Source organism: Chrysemys picta, chromosome 8 (genome assembly GCF_011386835.1).
Source record: "Chrysemys picta bellii isolate R12L10 chromosome 8, ASM1138683v2, whole genome shotgun sequence".
NCBI lineage: Eukaryota > Metazoa > Chordata > Testudines > Emydidae > Chrysemys > Chrysemys picta.
In genome coordinates this window covers 102,631,071-102,658,101 of record NC_088798.1, presented here as the reverse complement: position 1 = coordinate 102,658,101, position 27,031 = coordinate 102,631,071, and the positions used below count along the sequence as shown (strand labels likewise).

General features: G+C 45.3%; 1 protein-coding gene across 4 annotated transcripts in view; it reads left to right on the top strand.

Moving 5' to 3' along the window:
• Positions 1 to 716: 716 nt before the first annotated feature.
• The window catches only part of GFPT2 (glutamine-fructose-6-phosphate transaminase 2), a 42,736-nt gene continuing 16,421 nt past the window's right edge, over positions 717 to 27,031 (top strand). The window contains exons 1-3 of one of the 4 annotated variants that reach the window (XM_065555088.1): positions 17,199 to 17,237; positions 21,330 to 21,370; positions 26,437 to 26,544. Coding sequence is in view for 2 of the 4 variants with exons in the window: in XM_065555086.1 (XP_065411158.1) it covers positions 732 to 753; positions 26,437 to 26,544 (130 nt within the window). In the remaining 2 variants the exon portion in view is untranslated. Of the gene's footprint in view, positions 754 to 12,462; positions 12,657 to 17,103; positions 17,238 to 21,329; positions 21,371 to 26,436; positions 26,545 to 27,031 lie in introns of those variants that run through there. The other 3 variants (XM_065555086.1, XM_065555087.1, XM_008166440.4) reach the window with 3 other exon arrangements.

The window sequence follows — 27,031 nt, the reverse complement described above, 5'->3', positions numbered from 1 at the left end:
AGCGAACTGCTGATTTATAACCACCTGATCCCTCGCTGATAAGTTTTAGCTAGGAGGTAGCTAATAAGACACAGGCCCAACACCCCTCAGAGTGCCAGCCACTCTGTGCCAGCCATCAACAGGGTAGTACAAAATTGGAAGGGGACGGGTCTCTCAAGTAACAGGGGGTAAAAAAAATAAGTGGGCAACACATATTTTTAATGATGCAATACATGGTGTGGTTTTGTTATAAAGGTTTTATCAGGATGGGTTGCATTGCTCATGAGTGGTGAAGTGATTCACACATATCCGGAATCCCCCGAATCCTTTAAGTCTCTGGCAAATCCAGGATTAACATTCCCAGAACTAGTTTCCTTACAAGTTACTTTGGCATTTTCAAAGGAGCTTGAGAGAGTTCAGGGAATTTCCCTGGATTTGGGGCACCCAACTTCCTTAGGCTCCCCACCACCACTGAGTAGTAATACTTAGCACTCTTCAACCAAAGATCAAGGGCAGGGCCGGCTCTAGGCACCAGCAAAGCAAGCAGGTGCTTGGGGTGGCAAATTTGCAGGGGCGCAAGAATCCAGCATGAGAGCTGAGAACCAACTGGGAGCCCTGGGAGTTGTAGTTCCTTGGTTAGCTCCCTGCTTATAGAGCCAGCCCTGGAGCAGGGAAAGAACTACATTTCCCAGCATTCACTCGGCCACAATTAACAGGAAAGATAGGGGGAAGGAGTGTAGAACTGAAACCTCATGCTACAGCTTGCTGGAAATGGTAGGAACAGAGCCAGCTCTAGCTTTTTGCCGCCTCCCCCACCTCAGCCCTGGGCTCCCCCTGCACCCCTGGACTCTGCCCCGTCCACACTCCCTGCTGCCCCAGCTCTGGCCCCCACCTGCACCCCCCTGCTGCCCCAGCCCTGGGTTCTCCCCCAACCCGCATCTCCTGCTGCCCCAGCCCTGGGCTCTTTGCCACCCCCCCACCTGCACCTCCTGCCGCCCCAGCCCTGGGCTGTCCCCCAACCCGCACCTCCTGCCACCCCAGCCCTGGGCTCTTCTCCCCCGCCTGCACCTCCTGCCACCCCAGCCCTGGGCTGTCCCCCCACCCGCATCTCCTGCCACCCCAGCCCTGGGCTCTTCGCCCCCCCCCCCGCACCTCCTGCCACCCGAGCCCTGGGCTCTTCTCCTGCCCCGCACCTCCTGCCACCCCAGCCCTGGGCTCTTCCCCCCCCCCCCCCCGCACCTCCTGCCGCCCCAGCCCTGGGCTCTTCTCCCGCCCCGCACCTCCTGCCACCCCAGCCCTGGGCTCTTCTCCCGCCCCTGCACCTCCTGCCGCCCCAGCCCTGGGCTCTTCTCCCGCCCCTGCACCTCCTGCCGCCCCAGCCCTGGGCTCTTCTCCCGCCCCTGCACCTCCTGCCGCCCCAGCCCTGGGCTCTCCCCCCCACCCGCATCTCCTGCCACCCCAGCCCTGGGCTCTTGTTCCCCCCGCCCTGCACCCGCACTCCCTGCCACCCCAGCTCTGGCCCCCACCCGTACCTCCTGCCGCCCCAGCCCTGGGCTCTTCTCCCGCCCCCCCTGCTCCCGCACTCCCTGCTGCCCCAGCTCTGGCCCCCACCCGCACCTCCTGCTGCCCCAGCCCTGGGCTCTCCCCCAAAGAAAGAATTGGGGGGACTAAATGGACATTGCACCTCTCTATCTGAAGCCTAGCAAGGCAGGTACGTGGATCCCACTAGAATTTAAAATGAAAAGTAAGGGAGGGGAGGCTCTACTAGACTGGGCAGCTTTAGATACAGTACCAGGCACATAGGAAGATTTACACTTCTGAGCCATGGAAGCAGAAATTGACTTTTCCTTTCCAGATTTAGCTAATATTCAGAAAGGGAATCTAGCACCTGCCTTCCAGATTTGAACACCCTCAAAATTCAGGAGTGCTCAAGCTCAATTTGGGCGGCTGTTACTTCATTTCTCCCAAATCAAATATACTGATCCACTGTAACTTGCTGTAGGAAAAGGTAGAATAAATTGAGCAAGAAATGCTTCCCAGTGGTTATTAGGACTGGAATTGCTATTTTCAACAGTCATTGCTTTATTATTATTATTATTATTATTTTTAAGTTTTAGTTTTATTTGTTTAAAAGGAAGACAGTGATATCGCATTGGCAAATTCCCCATAGAAACAAAGAATGGAACAAAAGAATAATAAAGGCACCTCAACTTTTCCTCATTTATGTAGGACAGTCTTATAATATGCATCCAGATATCCTCCAATCACACAAGCTGAAAATTGTTCCACTTTACTGCAGTTCTGTAACCATATTGGAACCAATCCTATCTGTGTTCTGTGCACACCTAAAATTCCTGCTGAATGACCTGCCGTGGGAGTGAGTTACCAGTAATCCAGGGCTGGGGCGGCAGGAGGGTGCGGGGGTGGGGGAGGCAGCCACAATTTTTTTTGCTTGGGGCAGCAAAAAAACCTAGAGCCGGCCCTGATCAAGGGTGAGTAAGCCTCATGATCCCCATTCTTTAACAGAGGCGGTAACTGAGCCATGAAGAGGTGAAGTGGCTTCTCCATGTCCCTCGATAAAGGCTTGTCTATGCCAGTGATCTCCAAAGTGGGGTGTGCGCACCCCAGGGGGTGCGCAAGAAGAACCTTGGGGGTGCATGGCAGGAGGAGCATTTTTTTCTTTTTCTTCAGCGGTTCGGGCGGGCTGGTAGAGCCAGCATGGCGGGGGTGCGTGCTCAAAATTTTTTACTGATAGGGGTGCACGATCAAAAAAGTTTGGAGACCACTGGTCTATGCTACAGAACAGAACCATTGCTGAGGACGGTTCACAGTGGTTGCAACTGAACTAGTGCTGAACACCGTTCTGCTCTGAGTGCAGACAAAGACCTGCCACATTCAGCACAGTTCCCGCTAAGCTTTAACCCAGTGTTTCTCAAATTGGGGTTGCCGCTTGTGTAGGGAAAGCCCCTGGCGGGCCAGGCCGGTTTGCTTACCTGCTCCATCCTCAGGACCAGCCGATCGCGGCTCCCACTGGCTGCGGTTTGCCGCTGCAGGCCAATGGGAGCTGCTGGAAGCGGTGGCCACCTGAGCATTGGCCTGGAGCAGCGAACCGCGGCCAGTGGGAGCCGCGATCGGCCAGACTTTCGGACAGGGCAGGTAAACAAACCGGCCCGGCCTGCCAGGGGCTTTCCCTACACAAGCGGCGACCCCAGTTTGAGAAACACTGCTCTAACCCCTTGCCAGCAACAGGTTTTAGTCTGTAGTGTAGACAAGGCCTCACCTCCTGTTTCCCTAGTTTGTGTACCCGTCTTTGAGGCAACCTGTAAGCAACATGACTGATACACAACTCAACGTTTTTTAAAAAACAAAACGTGGCATCATAGTAGATGGTAGCCCCTTCTTTTCTCAGAGCCCACTAAGTCATACTCCTAGCTGGGATTTCCTCTACTTTGACTCAGTTTATAAAACGAACAACGCCTTGTGGAAAACTCTGCAAAACATTCTGTTAAGAGACAGGCCAGCCTCTACATCATCTCTGGTCTGCTTTTCCACTCCCTTCATTTTTTCTTAGTAGGAGTATTGGCAGGACAAGCAGATCTTTGTTTCTTAACTGTTCTTGGGCTCCTGTCGCTCATCCCTCTCTTGCATTCATATAACCTTCTCATTTGGTTACCAGTGTCGCAGACAGGACGATGGCTTTGGGAGCAGATCTCATCTTGATTCCGAAGCTATCCTTTTTGTCCTTTATTAACAATGAGCAACACACAACAACAACAACAACCCAACAGAAAATACACGAGGGAGAAGCAGCTTTGTTCCTAATTAGAATGTTTCCCAACATCTACCAGGAACATGTGGCATTTATAATACTTTACAGTGAAAATGGCATGCATTCATTTTACTTGATTTTACATGCTAGAAGAGTTTACATTTCATCACATTTTGGAGCAGGAAAATAAGTTGAAGTTGCTCATATTGGCCATTTCCATCCTTATGTTCAATACACACCTTCATCTGTGTAAACGTGATGTGATCCAGCCCTGTTCCAATGATATAACTGGAGCCTGAGATAGGTTCCTGCGTTGGATACCTTTTCCCTAATGAGCATGGATGGAGATTTTTTCCCTTGAGAACAGAGTTGGAGCCCTGATACAACATATCACCTAGCACAGGCTCCCCGGACAAAGTCACTACTCATGCAAACCAAATTACCAACAAATGCATTAAAAGATGATCGAGGCTAGCATGATTTTCACCTTCATCTGGACAGGGCCCTTTCTACTCTGTAAGTAGCTGAGACTAGACTTGCAGCTAACCACATTAGTGGCAGCAGGAGACCTGAACATGTGCAGCACCTGTATTCTCAATTGATAAACGTCTCTAAGAACCCAGGCCTCGGGTCCTGCTAAAGTCAAAGGGAACTGAGAGTGTTCAGGATCAGGCCCTACTATGCACTGACCACTAAGGTACAGGTTACTGATTGCAAACCATCAAATCCAATCTCGCTTTTGTAACAGTCCATAAATATGGATTTATCTGATCTGCCTTAAATGTCTGCCCATAATCACACTTAGACAGAAATGTACCAGACAACATAATTTTGTTCTGCAAAGTAAATATTATACTTTAAACTTTTTTTTTTAAATCTCTGGTCCTGCACACTTTTAGTGGTTTGGTTTTATTCAAGCTACAGACACAATTAAAAAGAACACAAGAAACCCTTGTCATTAAAACTGTGTTAATGTAATGTTAATGGTTTAGTGCAGGGGCTGGCAACCTTTCAGAAGTGGTGTGCCGAGTCTTGATTTATTCACTCTAATTTAAGATTTTGCGTGCCAGTAATACATTTTAATGTTTTTAGAAGGTCTCTTTCTATAAGTCTATAATATACAACTAAACTATTGTTGTATGCAAAGTAAATAAGGTTTTTAAAATGTTTAAGAAGCTTCATTTAAAATTAAATTAAAATGCAGAACCCCCCAGACCGGTGGCCAGGACCCGGACAGTGTGAGTGCCACTGAAAATCAGCTCGCGTGCCGCCTTTGGCACATGTGCCATAGGTTGCCTACCCCTGGTTTAGTGTGAACCTACAAATCAAGGAAACAGAGTAAAAGTTGAAACTACTTCAATTGATGCAATGGTCTGAGAAAAGGCTCTAGGAAAGAAGATGGTCCCATATGACCTGCGTTACTTGGACATGAGGGGGTGAGTTAAAAACATCCTCTCAGGCCAGCATGGGATTTCCAGCTTTCAGTCAGTTTAAGTAAGTTGGTTTTAGTGGACTAAATTTTGTTGATGAGAGAGACATGCTTTGGTGCTTACACAGTGCTCTTCTTCAGGTCTGGGAAATGTGCTGGGGGCAGGCAGCCAGCAGCCCAGCAAACACGCACACGCAGAAGATGTAAACCGAAAGCGAAAGGAAAAAAATCAACTGCAAGCAGCCTTTTAAGCTTTTTTTAGCAGTGTAATAATGCACAGAGAAGATAGATTGCGCAACCGAGCGCCAATCTCACTCTCTGGCAGGAAATTAACCCCCCCAAACAAACAAACAAACAAAAAAGCCATACCCCGGAAAAGCACCAAAAAAAAGCAACATGCAATATATAGATCCAAATAGGCAATTACAGACACAAAGAAGCCAAAACATGCTTACTGTTGTTAGTGGGCTTGGCAACACCCGGGGTTGCCAGTCTGAGAAAACTAATGGTTCTGTTAAATAACATCAGTGATTCATTTTCCCTTCTCTGCTGAATGAGCTGATAAAAGAACAAGATCACAAGCTGTTGTAGGGGAAACAAAACCTAAAGAAACGGCAGCAGATGGTACAGTTGAGCATATCTAATGCCAAACCTTAAGAAAATCCCAGTAAATATTTGACAGAGACAGGATCTGACTAGATTTAGGTGGGAGCATGAGAACAAGGACTCTGACTGAAATGTGTATTCTAGAGGATTGTTACAATTAGTACCAGCAGACAGATTTTTCTTCCACTGAAACAACCATATTAAAACACCTGAGGTAGGCTTACACTGCTGTAGGTAACCTCCTGTTACGATTGGTAAAGGCATGGTCCAAATCACATTGAACTCAATGGAAAGACACCCACTGACTTCAGTGGGCTCTGGATCAGGCCCTAATTTCCAGCTGTCTGTTTTGTTATGCAGGGCAAGTTGGATGAAGGGTCTGTTAGTGAGAAAGAGAATCCTTAGTATAATTAAGGCCTTGTCTACACTTAAATTAGATTGACCTACCTATTTTCCTCACGACTGTGAAATGTAGTTAGGTCGACCTAACCCACAGTGCTAGGTTGACAGAAGAATTCTTCCGTTGAGCTAGCTACCACCTCTTGGAGAGGTGGATTACCTACATCAGTGGAAAAAACCCTTCCATCCATGTAGGAAGCAGGTGCTATTCAGCATAGCTGCAGCGCTGTGTCTGTGCTGCTGTAGCACTTGTAGTGTAGATGAGCCCTTAGAAGTTACCAAACAACAGTGCCAGTAAAATCAGTACAGGACTAGATAAATGGCTTCACATATTCAAAACTTTGTTAACTAACAGTAAAGCACTTTCCATCAGCACAACTATTACAAAGCTAGGAATTCTTTAGTTAAGGAAATAGTAGCATCTAACACAACACATCCACATTCCCTCCCAAGGCAAAACTGTGCCCATCCACGATCCCACTTACTGCCCAAAATAAAACGCACCCTTATCTCTGACCTTAGAATTTTTTCTTCAAGAATCTACTATTTTGGCAATCTTTGAAATATCTTCTTCAAACAGTTTTTACTACACTTCTCATCTAATCCAGGCATTGCCAACACCTTTCAACTTCACTTTGCCATGAATTGAATTTACTATTTGTTTCCTACTCAAAATATTTTCTCCTACTATTCTTATGTCCTATCACAGACACATAGGAATTGCAACACTGGATCAGATCCAAAAGCTACTTAGCCCAGTATCCTGTCTCCCACACTGGCCAGGAGCTTCAGAGGAAGGTGTAAGAGCCTGACAGTAAGCAGATGTGGAATAATCTGTCCCTCACATTAGGCCTTCTCCTGATCTCTTAGAGCCATAGCTGCTTTTAGCCCTGAAGCACAAGGTTTATTATCCCTTCCAAAAATGTGTTGTTTACTATCATTCTGGATATTCTTGATAACCATATCAATGTCCAGTCCCGCTTTGAATCTTGCTAAGTTCTTGGCCTCAGTGACATCCTGTAGCAATGAGTGCCATAGTCGAATTACATGGTGTGTGAAAAAGTGTTCCCTTTCATCAGTTTTGAATTTTCTACTTTTTGTAATCTCATTGAAAGTCCCCATTTATGTTATGAGACGACAATCTACCTTCTTTAGACCACTTTATATACATTTAACATGTCCCTTCTTCTTCAACTCTTTTCTAAGGGGAACAATACCAATCTTTTCAATCTCTCTTCATATGAGAATCTTTTCAGACCTTGATCATTCCTGTCACTCTTCTCTGAACCTCCTCTTAGGTCTGCATAATTTTGAGATGCAGGTGACCCCAGTACTACACATAGTATCCAGATGAGGCTACACCATTAATTTATATATGGGCATTAAAGGCATTATCAGTAGTTCAAAACAGATATTTTTGAAAGTCGTCTGTTTCCTAGAAGTCAGAATATTTTGAGGTCTTAGATGAGGAGTTGATCGGAGTAAGTGGAAGTGCAGAATGGGCACACGCTCATGTGTGTTTGAGGGCTTGGTTAATTTACAGATGTTTAAATGATGAAGGGGGTCAGGAGACTGGGTGAACACACAGCACACAATGGGGAATTCTAGGGCAGGAAAATTCAGAAGACTAGCAGAACAAGCAGCAAGCTAGAATGAGGGGGTAGAAAGGGCCTCTAGCCAGTGAGCCAGTGCTAGTGAGCTGAGGAACAAGGCTGTGAGGTGTGCCAGACAATGGGTTTCCAGTGGAGCTACAATCTCTGCTTTCCTTTTGAATTTCTGCCGTGAAACAACCACTCACCCTGGCCGTCCTAGCAGGTCCCAGCATTAGGGTGGCATTGAGAAGTTAAGGAAAGGGGAAGGGCAGTTAAAGTTACCTAGGAAGCAGAGACTGTGGGCCAGATAGATTTCCTTGTGTGATCGAGGCCTGCTTCGTGGAGAGTGGGGAGCCAATTATGGAGCCAGTTATGGCTCCCTGAATCTGAGAGCCAGTTTGTGCCAGCCCTGGCTCCAGGGCCGGCTCTGGCTTTTTTGCCACCCTAGGCAAAAAAGCCCCCCGCCGCCCCCCCACCTGAGCGCCGGGGGGAGAGCGGCGAGCCCGGCTGGGGCCCCGCTCTCCCCGACTGGAGCGCTGGGGGAGGGCGGCGAGCCCGCTGCGGCTCCGCTCTCCCCGGCGGCCGGAGCGCCACGGGGAGGGCGGCGAGCCCAGTCGCAGCCCCGCTCTCGGGCCAGAGCGCCCCGCCGCGCCGCCCCCCTCCAGGCGCCGCCCCAAGCACATGCTTGGTCGGCTGGTGCCTGGAGCTGGCCCTGCCTGGCTCTGATATCAAGTGAGAGCAGCCCTTAGGCTGCTCTAAAGTATGCCAATGGAGAATCAGCATAGTAACACTCTGCTCCTCCCCCACCCTCCTTTGACATGTCCCCTATCAGGTGGCAGGCCATGGGGGGAAGGTGGCAGGTGCAGGAACAGCTCTGAAGAGCACAAAGTTGGATAGCAAATGAGAAAAAGGTCTCCTGGATCTACTAGGGAGCCACTTATTCCCACTATCCAATTTGCTGTGCCTCCAGGGAGCAGCCCATGTCAGAAGATAGCAGAATCAGGGAAACACCCAAGAAGATGATGGTATTTCTCTCATTTTCACAATTAATTGGCATTTAGATGAATACTACAATTAGATCTTATCATGCACATGCCAGACATGCTCACATGCTGCCGGAACGTATTCATCCCTATCTTTCTGTACAGTAAGAGCAGTAAAAATGTTAAGGCACATGGCACCAGTGCATTGAATCAATATGTTTTCTTATTATCTCTCTCCTCATGTTTCTGTATGTTTTCCCCTTCATGCTGTGACACTTGTGCTGAAAGTTGATAGGAACATAGGACTTTCCATACCAGCGCAAGCTTCAGAGGAAAGTGCAAGAAACTGGGAAATGAAATAACTTGCCCATAAGGTACACTGCTTAACACCCCTCAAAGACTGGCTGATTGGACACTTAGGATCTGTCTGTCCTGCAATTAAAAACCCATGGCTGGCCCATGCCAGCTGACTTGGATTCAGGGGGCTAAGGCCAAGGGCCTGTTTAAATGTGGTGTAGACATTTGGGCTTGGTCTGGAGCCCAGACTCTAGGACCCTGGGAGGTTATGGTCCCAAAACTCAGGCTGCAGCTCAAGCCTGACCATCTACACCACAATTAAACAGCTTCTTAGCCCGAGCCCTGCGAGCCCAAATCAGCTGGCACCGGCCAAGTGTAGGTTTTTAATTGCCCTTAGTGCCAGTCTATATAAGCAGTCTGTCCAGTAACATCTTCATGTATCTAATATTTCCTGTGACAGCTTTCAGGTACTGGTTGAGTTCAGTTCTCTGATCACTTGTGGCTTTTTGGTGGTATGTGTGGATGAGGTATTTCATTTCCAGTCTCTATTTTACAAAAATCATGGCACAGTAGCTACAATGTAGAATGTACCAGCTTCAAGGACTACTGCTCTGTTCTGAGTCTGATTTTCTTTAAATTTGGAACATATCACTTAGGCATCATGGATGTCTGCCTTGAATGTAGAAGGGGAGATAATGGAGCCATGATATTTGCGTATATAATATGGAACAAGTTGCAACTTGATATTGAAGGTCACTAGAAATTTATGAGCAATAATTAAAAGAAAAACCCATAGATGTAGCTTCTGTGAGTCCAGAGTTTTGCTCCAAATAACTGGGGGGATAGCTCAGTGGTTTGAGCATTGGCCTGCTAAACCCAGGGTTGTGAGTTCAATCCTTGAGGGGGCCACTTAGGGATCTGGGGCAAAAACAGTACTTGGTCCTGCTAGTGAAGGCAGGGGGCTGGACTCGACTCGATGACCTTTCAAGGTCCCTTCCAGTTCTAGGAGATGGGATATCTCCATTAATTTAATTTATATGCAACTTCAGCTATGCTATTGGCGTAGCTGAAGTTGAAGTATCTTAGTTCAACTTACCTGGCCGTCCTCAAGGCGGCGAGTCGACCGCCATGGCTCCCCCATCGACTCCGCTTACTCCTCCTGCCATCCCATCCAACCCCTCCTCTCATTCCTGACTGCCCCCCCAGCACCCCTGCCCCATCCAACCACCCCTTCTCCTTGTCCCCTGACTGCCCCCCCACCACCCCATCCAAACCCCCCCTTCTTCCTGACTGCCCCTCCGGGACCCCTGCCCCCATTCAACCCCCTATTCTGCCCCAACCCCTATCCACACCCCGTCCCCTGCTCATCACCCTGAACTCCCCTGCGCTCTATCCAACCCCCCCTGCTCCGTGCCCCCTTACCGTGCTGCCTGGAGCACTGGTGGCTGGCAGTGCTAGAGCTGGGCCATGCCACCACCACGCAGCACAGAGACCGGGTCAGGCTGGGCTCTGCAGCTGCGCTGCCCCCGGAGCTCACAGCCCTGCGGCCCAGAGCATTGTGCTGGCCGCGGAGCGAGCTGAGGCTGTGGAGGAGGGGGGGACAGCGAGGGAGGGGCCAGGGGTGCACCCCCCGGGCCAGGAGCTTAGGGGCCAGGCAGAACGATCCCGTGTGCCGGATGTGGCTCGCGGGCTGTAATTTGCCCACCCCGCTTTAAACCATTTGTGCTTGTCATAGGTAATGCCTCCCTCACCAGCTTCCCATCCTTAACTCCCTTTCTGACCCAATCAGATCTTTCTGTTTGTTTGTCCTCCCCCAGACTCCATCTTGTTGGCTTGCCTCCAAACATCTTTCATCACAAAAAATCGAAATCCGCCCTTCCCCCAGTGTAGCCCAGGCCCAAGATGGCCTTAGGATTTTTACCTCTACAGCTCCTGTCTTTTATTTATTTTCCTGTGAATTCATACTCATGAAATGTACTCAGTAGACAGCCCTGGGAACTCGATTTATTTCAGAACGTATATAGCATGGGGAGCAGGGATACAAATATCCATGTTGCTGTGTCAACACACCTCAACCCTAACTGGGAAGGACCACAGCTGAGAAAATCCAATCAAAGTAAAAGATATTCTACCAAGTTCCACTCAAACTTCCCAAAAGTTTCACCCATTGTATTTTTTTTTCTGCCCTTCCCCACTAACTTATTTGCAGCTGCTATTACTATTAGAAGCACAGTGTATTACCTTATGATGCTCCATAGAAATTAGACCCAAAGAGTAAATGCTTTCAATAAGAACTTAAAAATCTTAGTGTTTGAAAAAAATGCTAAAAATTGAATGTATAGGTTAGCAAATTGGTTCCCCCACCATCATTATAGCAGAGTGCATGGAATTCTCATTATGAAGCTTCTGTTACAAAGCTGCCATTGATTAAAAGTCTAGTTACTATATTCTTGTTCCCAGACAACTATTGGTTATGAAAACAGACTTAATACTATGCACTTTTTCATAACGCACACAGCCTTTAGTTTTTCAAAAACAGCTGTTTAATGAAGGGGTGATGAATGCTGGCTAACTTTTCCTTGTAAATTATTATTGGTTCTGCTATAAAGTGGCATTATGTATCATTAAATACGTATTATCCCCTAAAACAAGTCCCAGGAAAGTACCATTTAACGCATGCATTACTGGCCCAAGAGAAACACCAGCCACAAACGTGCTTTTCCTTCTTTGAGCTTGTTGGCCCAGTGCATCCAGACCCTGAGAAAAGTTGTACTGTTAAGAGTGCTAAGTTAGCTGCTCATTTTCTGCAGAACTCCAACATGGTGCTAGGGGAAAATGTTGAGGCCATTTCGGAGCTGCTTCCTCAGGCATGACTTGCAATGAAGTCAATGGGAATCATGCTTGAGTTAGGAATTCAGAATGTGGCCTTCCTTCTTACCCTTATAGGGGCAGGGAGCAAGTCCCAGGGAGCATATTACTTACACTGGTTTTGTATTAGCATAACTTCATTGATCTCACTGGAATGACTCCTGATTTATACCTGCTGTAAGTGAAATTGGAATCAGACCCTTTGGCCAACTAGCTCAAAAGTGTAACCTTTGATTTTGGGTGCATCTGTTTCTGAAGGCTTAAGCAGGAGATACCTGAGGGTTGGTTTTTCCTCAGATGAGCTGAGCACCCACATTCATTTGTAAATATTTGTCAGTGCCACTGGTCTCAAAGCCAAACCCACAAAGTGAGAGCCTCTCCTGCTGCGTTCCCATGCTGCAAGGCCATACAGGGAAACTACAGCTAATAGCCAGCAAACAGGGCTACACCCTGTTTGACTTAGCAGGGTCAGCTGACTAGCAGGAGACTGCTGATTGGTCACCTCTTAGCATAAAGCTTCCTGTTCCCCCTGTTCCCCTTGGTTAGAAATTCATTAGTTGTTTAGACTCACTACTGACCAGATCTTGGAGATCAGGTGCCTACTGCCTTGCTCTAGTTCTGGTTATTGACTCCAGCTTGACCCTTGGTGTGACTCTGAGTCTGATTTGACTCTTGGGTTGGCTTCTGACTCTGGCTATGCTGATCCCAGTGCTACTTTGGGCTCTAACTGTAAGGTCAGACTGCCTACATATGGGCTCTAACAATATTCATATATATTAGAAAGAATTAACACCCTTAGGCTTTTGATAGGAGGAATGAGTTGAAGAATAGGGGAGAGAGGCAGGCTACTATGAGTCAAGCCCAGGCTAAATAATATGGTACATAAATCTATGATGGCCATTTTGGTCTCTCAATGTTTGCATTTTGAGGTAAAAGATGCTTTCTTTGTGTTCCTCCTGACTTCCCCACTATTTCTATCCTCTTCTCCAATCTGTCCTTCCTTTCTTCATGTATATTGTTCTATAGTGGCAGAGATCCCACTAAAGCCAAGGGGAGTGGAGCATGATGATTGAGGATGCTTCATGCCCTTTAAATCTGGCAGTGATATTTAGCTGAATTGTTATTAAATCAGAAAATACAGAAATGTATGCCACATATGAGGACAAATCTGGTTACAGAATGTGAATTCTTGGAAATGTGTAAATAATTTATGGGGATAAATGACTAACAGTCTAAAATCTGTAATTAACAGAGTTTTATTACTTCATAACCCAGCTAAAATCACAGGAGTATTTGAGTTGGAAGGGACCCCTGTTTAGTAATCTAATCCACCCTTGTATCAGAGAAAGAGCACTTTCATTATCCCTAAGTGATCCCAGATAAGTGTGTCAAGTCTAGCCTTGAGTATCACCCGTGACAGTGACTATAAAACCACCCTTAGCAGTTTGTTCTATTACCTAACCGCTCCTCTTAAATGTTTCCTAATATTTAGCCTAAATTTTCCCTTCTGTAGTTTACACCCATTAGTACTTGCTCTGCCCATGTTAACTAAGGGGAATGTTTTGTCCCTGTCTTCTCTAGATCATCCTTTTTTGTATTTATAGACAGTTGTTCATAGAGACATACAAGTAGGATGACTGAATGTCCCAATTTTATAGGGACAGTCCCAATATTTGTGGCTTTGTCTGATATAGGTGCCTATATTACCCCCTCTCTCCCTGCTTGCTATCTAGTCACCCTAAATACAAGTCTCCTTTGGAGTTTGAACTGTATCATAACCAAGTATGTGGGTCAATATCTGAATCTCTTCAATCTGAAAAATGGAGTCAGAAATCTTGGTTTTCTCAAAATGCTTCTGCTGCTTTCCTGGTCAGACCATAAATACTCCAAGAACAGCTTTTTTTCATAGTATCCAGGCACTTCTGGTCACAGCTTGAACCAGGGAGTATAAGGACCTGAAGCAATGAAATAAGCAAACTTTCTTGACCCTCAGAGTTCTAGTTCAAATTTGGTTTCAGTTTGATGGTTGGCAACAGTTATTCTGTCCAAACCTATTCACTATTGTGTCTACTTTAGACCTGGTGGCATTGAACTCATTTAACTCTGGTCTGAATTTGGCCCTGGGTCTCTTCTCGGTTGTCTTTTCTTTTCCTTTTAGAGTAAAAATGCCTCATAAGCCTAAACTGACACAAGAGCCTCCTTAGGTTTTTCTTCCAGATGGTGGGAGACCCTGGCCACACCAAGTTGTTTGCTCTGGGTGGTTCATGGACAGGCCTCAGTTTTACTTCTTGCAAAGGGGCCTTGTCCTTTGCAGGTCTTCTTAAGTCCCTTCTGCTGGGGGATCAAAAGGAAAGATAAATGCCCCAGCACACCCAAGAATAACTTCTTGCTGGGGTCCCTCAAAGGGGATAAAGACCAACAGTACAGCATCTGTGCAGTGGTTTTTGAGATGTCTCTCTGGCTGGGCTCTGAATCACACTCACTCTGTCAGGCTTACCCTGGGCGTTCACTGCACTCCCCGAATGGTCTGGGTGGAGATCTGATGGGCCTTTCTCCCTGTGGCATCAGCAATTGCTTCAGCAGTTTCCTGCTTGGGGTGATCTCTCCCCTGACTGCAGTTTCCTACTTTTCAAAGGCCTCCTCCCTACCATACATGATTAACAGGGCCAGCAGGGTTGGGTCTAGCCCCACACACAGTGCCTCTCTGGCACCTTCCTTGTCAGCATGGGGGCTCTACACAACCCCCTTAGCACTTTTGTTCTGTACAGTACTCTGAAATTCTCCAAACTTTTCTTTTTTTAAAAGGTGATATCCAGAACAGCACCCTGAATTGCTATACCTGGCTTGTTGAGTTCAAGGTACATTAAACTAGTTGTCATCTAGCTCAGGTTTGGACCATTCATAGATTTTAAGGCCAGAAGGGACCATTATAATCATCTAGTCTGACCTCCTTAAAATCTGTATAGCCAAGCCAAGCCGGCCCAACTGTAGGTACAACTAGTGCAGTCTCTATACAGTCTTCCAAGTTAGTAATGAAATTTCCAAATGGTATTAGACACAGGGCAGACTGACCGCATCTCACTCAACACCTCTTCCCAACATAATGCTTAACCATTAATTACTCTACCTCCATTTTTTTTTAAAGCCCCAGTGCATCTAGTTTATAACAGTTCCAGCTCATTTTCATTTCTCTAATTTCCTCTTGGGAATGTCATATGGCGTCATATTGACTACCATGCTAAAGTGAAATACTTTGTTCAGCCCACTTTTCTTATCCTCTAAGCTTGTCACCTATTGAAATCAGTTAGTTTGGCACAACCAGACTTTTTTGACAAACTTACGTTGCCTGTTCATGGTACTCAGAGATGGAAAAGATCTACCATCAACATTATCACTATTTACATTACAATATGGCCTAATGACTCCAACTGCGATCAGGGCCCCCTTGGGCAGTGTGGGAGGGGAAGATAGGCACAGAGAGGTGAAGTTGCCCAGGTCATGAAGTAGCTCAGTGACAGTTTGGATTTAAACCCAATGGACCATTCTGCCTCAGAAAAAGAACATCTCTTTATTTTCCCCAAGTGTCACCTATTTACTTATTGCATTTCTCTGAGCATGGACAATGAAGATAGACTGTTTTACTTCCTGATTCTCATGGATCAGCTATATGCTCCATAAACTGTTTTTCTTTTTATTTCATGACTTTAAAATCATTTTCAAAGCCTAAATTTTGTCCTCAAACTGTCAGTGTCCCCCTTTAGTGAGACTTTGCAAAGCTGCTTTGAGTGTTTGACATTTTTAAACTCTGGAAATAACAATTTCCAACTTAAAAAAAAAAATCAACATCACCATCCGCACTGGAGTTGAAATTGAGAGCCTTTGAGGCACTTATTCCTAGTACCTAAACTTAAAATTTAAAAAGTGCAATCATGCTTTACAAAAATAAGCACTGGAAAATTAATACTTAACGCTGAACTAGAGTATAATAAAAGAGATGCCTAATCCTTACCAAAATTTTCTAAAATATTCCTGATCCTAAATTTTAGGTCCGGTAAGTAGTTGTGTTTTGGACTTTTACTATAGAAAATGTTGGGGGAGGGGGTTAATAAAAAAGTTCACTTGTGTTCCTGTTTGTATTCTGCTAGACAGCAGAAATATATGTTGACTGACAGAGTGTGATCTTCTTACTCTGTATTAAGAATTTTGCTCACTTGAATATCCTTATGAGAGATTTTTGTGATGTCCAAGGGACACAGCAATCGTATAATCATTCTCAAAATACCTCAGTACAATTATATAAAGCAGGGCACTCACTGCAAAACTGAGCAGTCACAGTTCTGTTCTCTTCCTATTGACAAGGCTTCTTAAGATAAGAGATCAAAAGTTTCGTAAAAGCCAGTTAATGCTGGTGTGCCTATCCCAATGCCAGTCAAGCTACTCCAGATTTGTACTATGAATGACGTACTGGCTAAGGACATGATCTGCCACAAAAACAACCACCGTCATTTTAGGTCAGTGGCTCTCAGAGGCAGGTCTCTGGACCTCTTTCTTTTTCTGCAAAAAGAACAGGAGTACTTGTGGCACCTTAGAGACTAACAAATTTATTTGAGCTTAAGCTTTCGTGGGCTACAGCCCACTTCTTCGGATGCTGTAGCCCACAAAAGCTAAGGCTCAAATAAATTTGTTAGTCTCTAAGATGCCACAAGTACTCCTGTTCTTTTTGCAGATACAGACGAACACGGCTGCTCCTCTGAAACCTGTCTTTTTCTGGTGGTTCAAAATCCCCCCAAAGAGAGTACAATACAGTACTGGTTAAGATAAGGAAAAGAACTGAGTCTGAGCCGTGGTTCAGAATTTCTTTCCTGCGAAGTGATCTGCAGGGGACCACTCATTGAATGAATTATTAAAATAACTATTTTGCTGCCCTGGGGAAGCTCTCTTCTAGCTGGCTGTTCTGGAAAGAGCCACGTGCCCTTACTACAATGTACCCAGTTTAATCACACACACACTCTCTCTCTCTCTCTGGGGGTGTGGGTCTGTCTGTGCACGTAGGTCTCATGCAACGTGCCCATCTCTCAAAGCGGGGAGTGCCCCCTCGCAGGGCAAGCTCCGCCGTGCCCCTGACACTGACCCCCCCCCTCCCAGCCCGCGGGGGGGGGGGGGTGCGGGCCGCGCTGGCCCCGGGACCGGCCCCCTGCCCTGCCCCCAGCCAATGAGCGGGGCGGGAGCCGGCCCGGCGGCGCTATAAGAGCCGGGGCCGCGGCTCCAGCCGGACTCGCCTCCTCGGGACCAGGGTTACGCTGCGACCATGTGCGGTGAGTGACGGGCTCGCCTGCGCCCATCCCGCCCCTGGCCTGGCGTGGGGACCCCCCCGAAGCGGAGTCTAGGGGGGCCGAGCCCCGAGGGAGCCCTCGCCCCCTTTGGCGGGAGGACCCCCCCCCGCCTTTCTTCAGAAGCCGGAAAACACGGCGAGGGGGGGGGGGGCGTCTCCTTCCATCCTGCCCGGGGTCCTGGCGTTTGCAGGCGCCCCCTCTCCTGGCCTCACGGCCCCCAGAAGGGGGAAGCCCCTGAAACGGGGGGAGGGGGCACCTCCGTTCCAGCCCGCACCCCAGCAAGGAGACGAGCGGATGCTTTTCTCTGCCCCTGGCACCCGCCCCTTCGCATCGAGCCTGGCACCGCCCCTTCGCCCTCCAGCTGAGCTGGGGCCAGAGGTGGCACCACTCCCAGGGGTTCGCCCCACGACCCCCAGAGCTTGCCGCTCTCATGGAGGATGCGGGGGGAGGGGCGGCTAGGTGGCTGTTCTTGCCCCTCTGCCGGGGGGAGAGGCGGGGGGCTACAAGGTCCTTGGTGGCCACCGCGAATGGGAGTGAGGACAAAGCTTATCTGTAATCCTGTTACAAACTGTGTGTGTGTTTGGGGGTGGTGGTGGTGGTGGGGGGGGGTTGGTAATTGCATCTCCTCCTCCTGGGAGACAGCCGGGGAGCAACTGCTGGGACAGGAGTGACTCTATTGTTAATGTGCAGGGTTGTTGTGTTGGCCCCAGAGACCAGGTGGGTGAGGGAATATCTGTTATTGGACCAGCTCCTGGTGGTGGAAGAGACAAGCTGTGGAGCTCAACAGCTTGTCTCTTTCACCAACAGAAGCTGGTCCCATAGAAGATATTTCCTCACCCACCTTGTCTCTCTTATTTTTTAATAGCATTACAATTAGCCAGAACCCCTGCTGCAGCGTGAACAGGAATTCTAGCTATTTAAAAATACAGAAAATCCAGACTTGATCCACAACTGTTCTTTCTGGGCTTCTTTATTTTGCAGAATTCTGGTCTTGATGCATCTGTTTTGTGGGGATGGTAAACCATAGATCTGGGAGGGTGTGACTGGTTTTAAACCAGGGGCAGGCAAACTTTTTGACCTGAGGGCTGCATCGGGTTTTGGAAATTGTATGGCGGGCGGGTTGGGGGAGCCCAGACTCCTGCCCCATCCAACACCCCTGTTCCCTGATGGGGGGGGGGGGGGCTGTGGACCCCTACCCCATCCACACATCCCCCTGTCCCTGGACCCCCGCCATCCCATCCAACCCCTCCTCTCATTCCTGACTGACTCCCCCCAGCACCCCTGCCCCATCCAACCACCCCTTCTCCTTGTCCCCTGACTGCCCCCCCCCGCCACCCCATCCAACCCCCCCTTCTTCCTGACTGCCCCTCCGGGACCCCTGCCCCCATTCAACCCCCTATTCTGCCCCAACCCCTATCCACACCCCATCCCTTGCTCATCACCCCAAACTCCCCTGCCCTCTATCCAACCCCCCCTGCTCCGTGCCCCCTTAGGGTGCTGCCTGGAGCACTGGTGGCTGGCAGTGCTAGAGCTGGGCCATGCCACCCCCACGCAGTACAGAGACCGGGGTCAAGCCGGGCTCTGCAGCTGCGCTGCCCCCGGAGCTCACAGCCCTGCGGCCCAGAGCCTTGTGCTGGTGGCGGAGCGAGCTGAGGCTGTGGAGAAGGGGGGACAGCGGGGGAGGGGCCGGGGGTGCGCCCCCCGGGCCAGGAGCTTAGGGGCCAGGCAGAACCGTCCCGCGGGCCGGATGTGGCTTGCGGGCTGTAATTTGCCCACCCCTGCTTTAAACCATTTGTGCTTGTCATAGGTAATGCCTCCCTCACCAGCTTCCCATCCTTAACTCCCTTTCTGACCCAATCAGATCTTTCTGTTTGTCCTCCCCCAGACTCCATCTTGTTGGCTTGCCTCCAAACATCTTTTGTCACAACAGGCTTCAGGTGGTACACTTCCGTGGTTCTCTGTTTTTGGGTTACTGGGTGGCTCCACTATTAATCTTTGCTCTAGATCAGTGGTTTTCAGCCTTTGGCCCGCAAACTCTGGGGATCTGCAGGCTATGTCTAAGATTTCCAAAGGGGTCTTAATCTCCATTTGAAATTTTTTAGGGGTCCACAAATGAACATTTGAAAACCACTACTCTAGGTCCAAATGACCACCTTTTCAAATATATTGATTTCAATTACAACAGACTACTAAGTGTACAGTGCTCACTTTATTTTTGATTACAAATATTTGCACTGTAAAAAAACCAAAAGAAATAATATTTTTCACTTCACCTAATACAAGTATTGCAATCTCTTTATCATGAAAGTTGAATTTAGAAATGTAGAATTATGTAAAAAACAAAAAAACAAAAAACCCCCTGCATTCACAAATAAAACAATGTAAAACTTTAGAGCTTACAAGACCACTCAGTTTACTTAAGCCAATCGCTCAGACAAACAAGTTTGGTTACAATTTGCAGGAGATAATGCTGCCCACTTCTTGTTTACAATATCACCTGAAAGTGAGAACAAGCATTCACGTGGCACTGTTGTAGCAGGCGTCGCAAGATATTTATGTGCCAGATGTGGTAAAGATCCACATGTCCCTTCATGCTTCAACCACCATTCCAGAGGACATGCGTCCATGCTGATGAGTTCTGCTCGATAACAACCCAAAGCAATGTGGACCAACGCATGTTGATTTTCGTTATTGGCGTTGGATGCCACCAGCAGATGCCTGTTTTTCTTTTTTGGTGGCTTGGGTTCTATAATTTGCACATCGTGGTGTTGCGCTTTTAAGACTTCTGAAAGCATGCTCCACACGTTCTCTCTTGGATTTGGAAGGCACTTCAGATTCTTAAACCTTGGGTCGAGTGCTGTAGCTATTATTAGAAATCTCACATTGGTACCTTCTTTGCGTTTTGTCAAATCTATATGAAAGTGTACTTAAAAAGAACATGTGCTGGGTCATCATCCAAGACTGCTATAACGTGAAATGCAGGTAAAACAGAACATGAGACATACAATTCTCCCACAAGGAGTTCAGTCACAAATTTAATTAACACTTTTTTTTTAAACGGGCATCATCCGCATGGAAGCATGGCCTCTGAAATGGCGGCCAAAGCATGAAGGGGCATATGAATGTTTAGCATATCTGGCAAGTAAATACCTTGCAATGCTGCCTACAAAAGTGCCATGTGAACGCCTGTTCTCATTTTCAGGTGACATTGTAAATAAGAAGCAGGCAGCAGTATCTCCCATAAATGTAAACAAATTGTTCGTCTTAGTGATTGAACAAGTAGGACTGAGTGGACTTGTAGGCTCAGCAGTATTACATTGTTTTCTTTTTGAGTGCAGTTATGTAACACAAAGGTAGGGTTTTTTTTAAGTTACACTTTCACAATAAAGAGATTTCACTACAGTACTTGTAAGAGATGAATTAAATACTATTGTTTATAATTTTTGCAGTGCAAATATTCGTAATAAAAACAATATAAAGTGAGCAGTGTAAACTTTGTATTCTGTGTTGTAATAGAAATCAATATATTTGACAATGTAGAAAAAAATTCAAAAATATTTAATAAATTTAAGTTGGTATTTTATATACAGTGTGATGAATCGTGATTAATTTTTTTTAGTTAATCACGTGAATTAACTGTGATTAATCGACAGCCCTAGTTAAAATTCTAGTGATAAGGCAGTTTGTAGTAGTTTTCACATGACTCAGTAGAGTTCTTCCCTCAGCCTAGGTGCCACTTCTCAGAAAGGTGGATAACTACATCAACAGAAAAATCTCTTCCATCAATGTAAGAAGTGTTAACTCCACAGAGCTACTGTGCTGTTGTAGCCATTGAATTAGCCACGGCCATGTCTACATTACAAGTTAACACACCTTTGCTTTCCTACTGAAGGCAAGGCCTTTGTTGGGTTGGCTATCATCTTAGAGACCATTGATTAGACCGGCTTTGAATGTGACTAGATTCTGTGATGCTTCAAACAGTGACAGCAGCCTGTCTACACTAGGGCTCTTAATGCTGCTAATGCAGTGCAGTTTAGCAACAGAGGGAATTTTGTTTTAACTTTTTTTTTTTAGATTGGTGAGGCCCCTCAAAACTTGAGAGGAAATTGGTAAAGGTAAGGAGTCCCTTTGGGGGACAAGGAAAAGTGTGCTACTTACCTGTACTTGTTTGAAACTTTAAAAAGGTTCTTGGTGTGAGATTTGGGCTGAAGTTGAGTTTTACTGAGTCTCCCTTACTTTTATGCTCTGAATCAGAAATCAATGCTTTGTATTTTTGAAATGTCCAAAGAGATGTTCAAACATCTAATTACTTTTTTAAGTTGCTTTCATCAAAACAAACCTAAAAGCTACCTTAATTAAAACAAAAAAACAAAGCAACCTAGGTGAGAGACAACCCTAGGTAAACAAACATGTCAGTTAGAAACATTCAGCTGAGAGACTGGAAATGACTTAATCCCAAGGTATGCAGGCTTTATTGGTTGAGGAAATAAGGGAGTTAATCCTGCTAAAGCAGTTTAGTAAAACTTCTAATTTAGGGGTGGGGTAACTGACTCCGTATGAAATGGCAAGGGGAGTAACCAGTCATGTATAGTGAGAGTGATGTGATTTTAATTGCACTGAGCCTTCTGCTATCACCAGCATTTGGGGACCAGATGTCTTCAGTGACGTAAAAATTAAAAAATGTTATAATGGAACTTCAGTCCCAAAATGCCATTGTGGGTGGGGAAAGGACAGGGAATCCTTGTTCTGGATGTGAGACATCTGTAAAATGCCCAGGATAACATGTATGACCCCATTAACTGTCACATGTCCCTTAACACATACATGGCATGTGGAAGCTATTCTGTGAAACCTGGACACTTTCAACATTCTCTCTACAGTCAGCAGATATTTTAAAAGTATGAATAGTCCCTTTTTTAAGGTTTATTCTCTCCTCCAGTGATTTAAATCTGGAAATGTTCACTGTGGTACCTTCTTGTCTAATCTCTGGGGTGGGTGGGTGTCAGACACCTACAGGCCAAAGGTTTGCAATGTGGGTTCCTAAAATGTAAGTACCTAAATTGAGCTACATAGAAACCTAGGCACCCTTTTCGGGTGATTAATTTGGAAAATTTTGGCCAGCATTGGTGTTTGTGTAAATGGAAATGTTGTTGCATGAAAAGAGTGTAGTAATAGTAGTAGTAGGCATCTGTCAGTCTCAAGAGACCATGGGTAGGTGCCCCTGAGAGGTAAAGAATTTACTCAGTTGGTTTTTCTGGCAGCTGCGAACGTGGCTGAAGAGACTCTCTTGAGAGAGAGAATCTCTGCCACATCGGTCACCTTTAAAAGTGATGTTTCGACCCTATGAGGATGCAGTGTAAAAAGTGTTGACTCTATTTTAAGCAGATGATTTGGCTATTTAAATGTAAAATAATAAGCTCTCGTCCATTTAAAAGTGAACTTCATTTTCTTTTCTCAGAGCTAAGATTTTGGCACCAATAACACACTCGCTCCAACTATTGAATAGACTTTAGTCTGGGGTGGGGGTGGGGAGAAGTGCCTTTACTTTTGGTCAAATTCAAAGCATAGGCTGCCCCCATCTTGGTGAAGTCTTGCAATTACATAGAAAACCCTCCGAATCCTTTTTCTAACACATGACATGCAGTCTGTCAGGGAAAGCCAGAATTGCAGACTCTTGGTCGGGGTTTAAGGAGAGCAAGATTAACTCTGCTCTTACTTAAACTTCTGAGTGGTATTTTGGTGTTTTGTTTGTCTATTCCAGTGCAAAATGGCTTCTTTACAATCAGCTACAAGTAACTTGATCAAATCAGATAATTACAGTCATTACTACAGTTTATAACTGGCTTCATCTTCTGTGTGATGCAGTTACAACATGGTATTGAGGTCAAAGGAACAATACTCTAGCAAAAGACAAAAGAATGACTTTGAACATTAACAGTTAGCTATAATATATCCGACTCTATCTTGTACCTCATATTTATATTCAAGGACAACATTTCATTTTTTAAGTTGTGCTAGTGAGGTGAGACCATCTCTTTCAATGGCTTTACTTGATTTTTTGGGGGGGTATAATACTTAAGCTAAAATGTTTTAGCTTTTTCATTACAAGTTCCGTTGGAAACTGCATCTATCTAACACTTTTTAATGGTATTCAGAGGATCCGTTTCACAGGTCTCCTTTATATTGAGTAAAAATATTTGTCAAACCTGTAATTTGGTTCAGCTTCCAGTGGCTGCTAGCTATTCAGAAAACACTATACTAAAATGCTTGTTATTTCTAATTGCATGTTGCTCAATTCCTCTTTAAATCCAGCCAAAAGGATGATCTGTTCAGGGGAGAAAGTACACAAGGAGTGAATAAATTGTGAAACACAAGGAAATACTGTAGAGGTTTGGTTTTGAGAAGGAATTATTTCCCTGTACCCAAAGAATTTGTAATATATTCCTTGGCAATCCAGGTGCAGCTATCACTTTCAGTGTAATGGCCTCTAGTGGCTTCTGAACCTCTTAGTTGACATATGTAGAAATATAGCTATGAGTTCCCTAGAAACAAGGAGCCTTTAACAATTACAGCACACTGGTAGCATTGTAAAGGCAGTCCCAAAGGAAGCTTTTCCTGGAGCTCTGCATAGTCACAAAGACGCCACACTGAACATACAAGCCTGAGGTGTCTTTAAATACGTTGCGAAATCTGGCATAGAAAGCAGGGTTGGATCTGAAAAGGGAAGCATGTAGCAATGTTTTGGAATGATATTAAGAAATTTGTATTTAAGAATTCTGCTCTTGAGGCTGTTGGGATACATCAAACAACTGGAAATGGGTGTCTGGAAAAGCTGTCCAAAAATCCTCCGTTTAAGGAGGCTTTGTATGTAATAAACTGTAGACATTACTTCCAAGAAATCCATTTAAGAATAACACTTGCGATGTGTTTAGATGCCTTTTTAAAAATTTTTAACTGTGTCAATGTTCTCGGCACGTACTGCCACCTGGATATTAATAGGATGGGCATATTGGAAATGCCCACGCTAAATAGATGTATGCAGTGCTGTTGTTGCTGTGTTGGTCCCAGGATATTCGAGAGAAGATGGGTGAGGTTATAACCTTTATTAGACCAACTTCTGTTGGTGAGAGAGACTAAATAGGGATTTCTCTTCTGTAGCACAGAACTGTTCTTCTGAGGATATGCTATTCTGGATCAGTCTAATGAGCGCAATAGTTTATATGAGACTAAAAAGCTATCCGGCTAATTATAATATCTGTGGTAGAAACTCTTTGAAGTTACTGGATTTACACTAACAATGAATTTGTCCCTAGATGTTCAACTATAATATCTTCACTACAACTTCCTTGCTTTTGGGAGACCACTGGGATATGTAAATTATGTTGTTGAGTTCTTAATACCTTTAATTGATGGAGTGAAGGTATTGAAACTTTAACAAATGCTTCTTGTATTCAAAATGTTAATTAGTCATTGCAGCTCTGTATTTGTTAATAAAAACAATACTTTCAAGTTTAACGGTCTCTTAATAGCTCAACTTTCACTCCTTTAGCTCTGTGGTGTCAGTTTCACTAGTTCTGTAGCCTGGATATGGTTTTCTGGAGTAGTCCGGAGCTAATTTATAATGTTAGTTAAGGCATTTTTTTAACATCAAAACCTTCCAGGCTACCATTATAACAAAAATAGTCACGAGAATACTTGTGTCTTGCAGGTCACCTTAAAAATAACAAAACCAAAAAAAACCAACCCCAAAACTACCACACACCAAAACCTGAATATAGTTGCATCCCCTAAAGTGATCAGCAGTTACCTTTCAGTCTCATTAGGAACATTATGCTATTGCTCTGCTGCACTTACTCTTCTACACCCCAGCCTTCAGAAAATGACCCGACGCATCAAGAATTCCTTACTGTCTTAGTGGTGTCCCATTCCCCTGTTCTTCTTTCCCTTCCATTCAAGAAAAGAGATTCCCGCTTGTGCACTCTCTTCTCATTCTGTCTTTCTGTTTATGGAGCAGAGAGTTCAGTTCTTTTCTACAGCAGATTGCTCTCTGCACAAGATGACCTCATAGACTTTAAGGTCAGAAGGGACCATCATGATAATCTAGTCTGACTTCCTGCACATCGCAGGCCACAGCACCTCACCCATCCACTCCTGTAATAGACCCCTAACCTCTGGCTGAGTTACTGATGTCCTCCAATCGTGATTTAAAGACTTCAAGTTACAGAAAATCCACCATTGACTCTAGTTTAAAGCAGCAAGTGACCCATGCTGTAGAGGAAGGTGAAAATTCCCCAGGGTCTCTGCCAATCTGACCTGGGGGGAAATTTCTTCCTGACACCAAATATGGTGATCAGTTAGACCCTGAGCATGTCATCAAGACCTACCAGCCAGACACCTAGGAAAGAATTCACTGTAGTAACTCAACACCCTGAAGCATGTGGGATGACAAATGGGTCTATTGACTCTTTGTAGAGTCGGGGTTGGCAAGCAGGTTATGTTGAGGTAGCACAGAAGGAGAACTTCGGGGGTGTCTCCTTTGTCCCCTCACTTTTTTTGTCCTTCCTTTTTAATGTCTTTTCTTTCCTTTTGTATTTGCTTCCCTAGTTTTCTCTCTCCCTGCTAAAATGACTGTTGCATACCATATAAAGTAGGAACTTTTCCAAAATAGATGACTGCTCAAAATACCTATCCTATTTAATAAGCATTTTGGGCCCTGACTTTGATTATCAATGTCACCTTTCGTTGTACCCTAGTATTCAGATGTCTTAGTTTTAGATATGAAGTTGATCACAATACTCTCATTTTCAGCTGTAATCATCAAGAAGTGTTGGGAAGACACTCTTTTCAGCTCGATGTTCACTGCTGCTCCTAATTGGATATGCCTGTGAGGAGAATGAAAGGCTAAACATTGCTTAGAACTGGTGCACTTGCTTAATGAATGTGAACACTGTATTTGGTTTGCAGCATTTAAAATGGTTGGATAAATTTCTCTTCCCATTTTAAAGCCCATTGGGAATGACTGTACCAAATATAGGAGACTTTATTGGGAAATGTGGGGTTTTTTTTGGTAATATTAATATTTTTGAATTCCATAAAGGATTTTAAATCAGTTTGTGAAGGGATCCAAACTAAATATTTGATCTTTCTGTTCTGTCTCCCTTCCTCTCTCCTTGCTTTACAGGAATCTTTGCTTATCTGAACTACAGAGTACCTCGGACCCGGAAGGAGATATTTGAGACTCTGATAAAAGGGCTACAGAGATTAGAATACAGAGGCTATGACTCTGCAGGTATCTAAACTTGCTGCTTGTACAAATGAGCAGTTGTAAACAGGATTATGCTAACTGCTTATCTTTAAATTTAAGATAATATGGCTAATGCTTCTAATCAAAATTTAGCATCTTGATTTGCACAGTATTCTCTCAACCTGGTTTTATACCATTGCCAGGAGAGGATCAAAATTTATCTTGACTATTAATCTGATCTTCGACTTTCCTTCAAGGGCTGAAAACTTGATTTAATCAGGTGTTCATCTATAATTGAGGTGTAGATCATGTAATCAAAGCAAACAGGATAAGGGAGCATTGTCTACACACTATATATAGGGTTGGGTTTTGGAGTTTTTTGGGTGGGGATGGAATGTATCTTGTTGAAGTGGCAGAGGGGGGAAATCAAGGAGGCTTATTTATGTCATTTTAATTTTAACTTGTTAATGTCACTAGGCAAAATCTAGCTGCGGGTCCTTACTTAGGCAAAACTCCTGTTGACGTCAGTGGG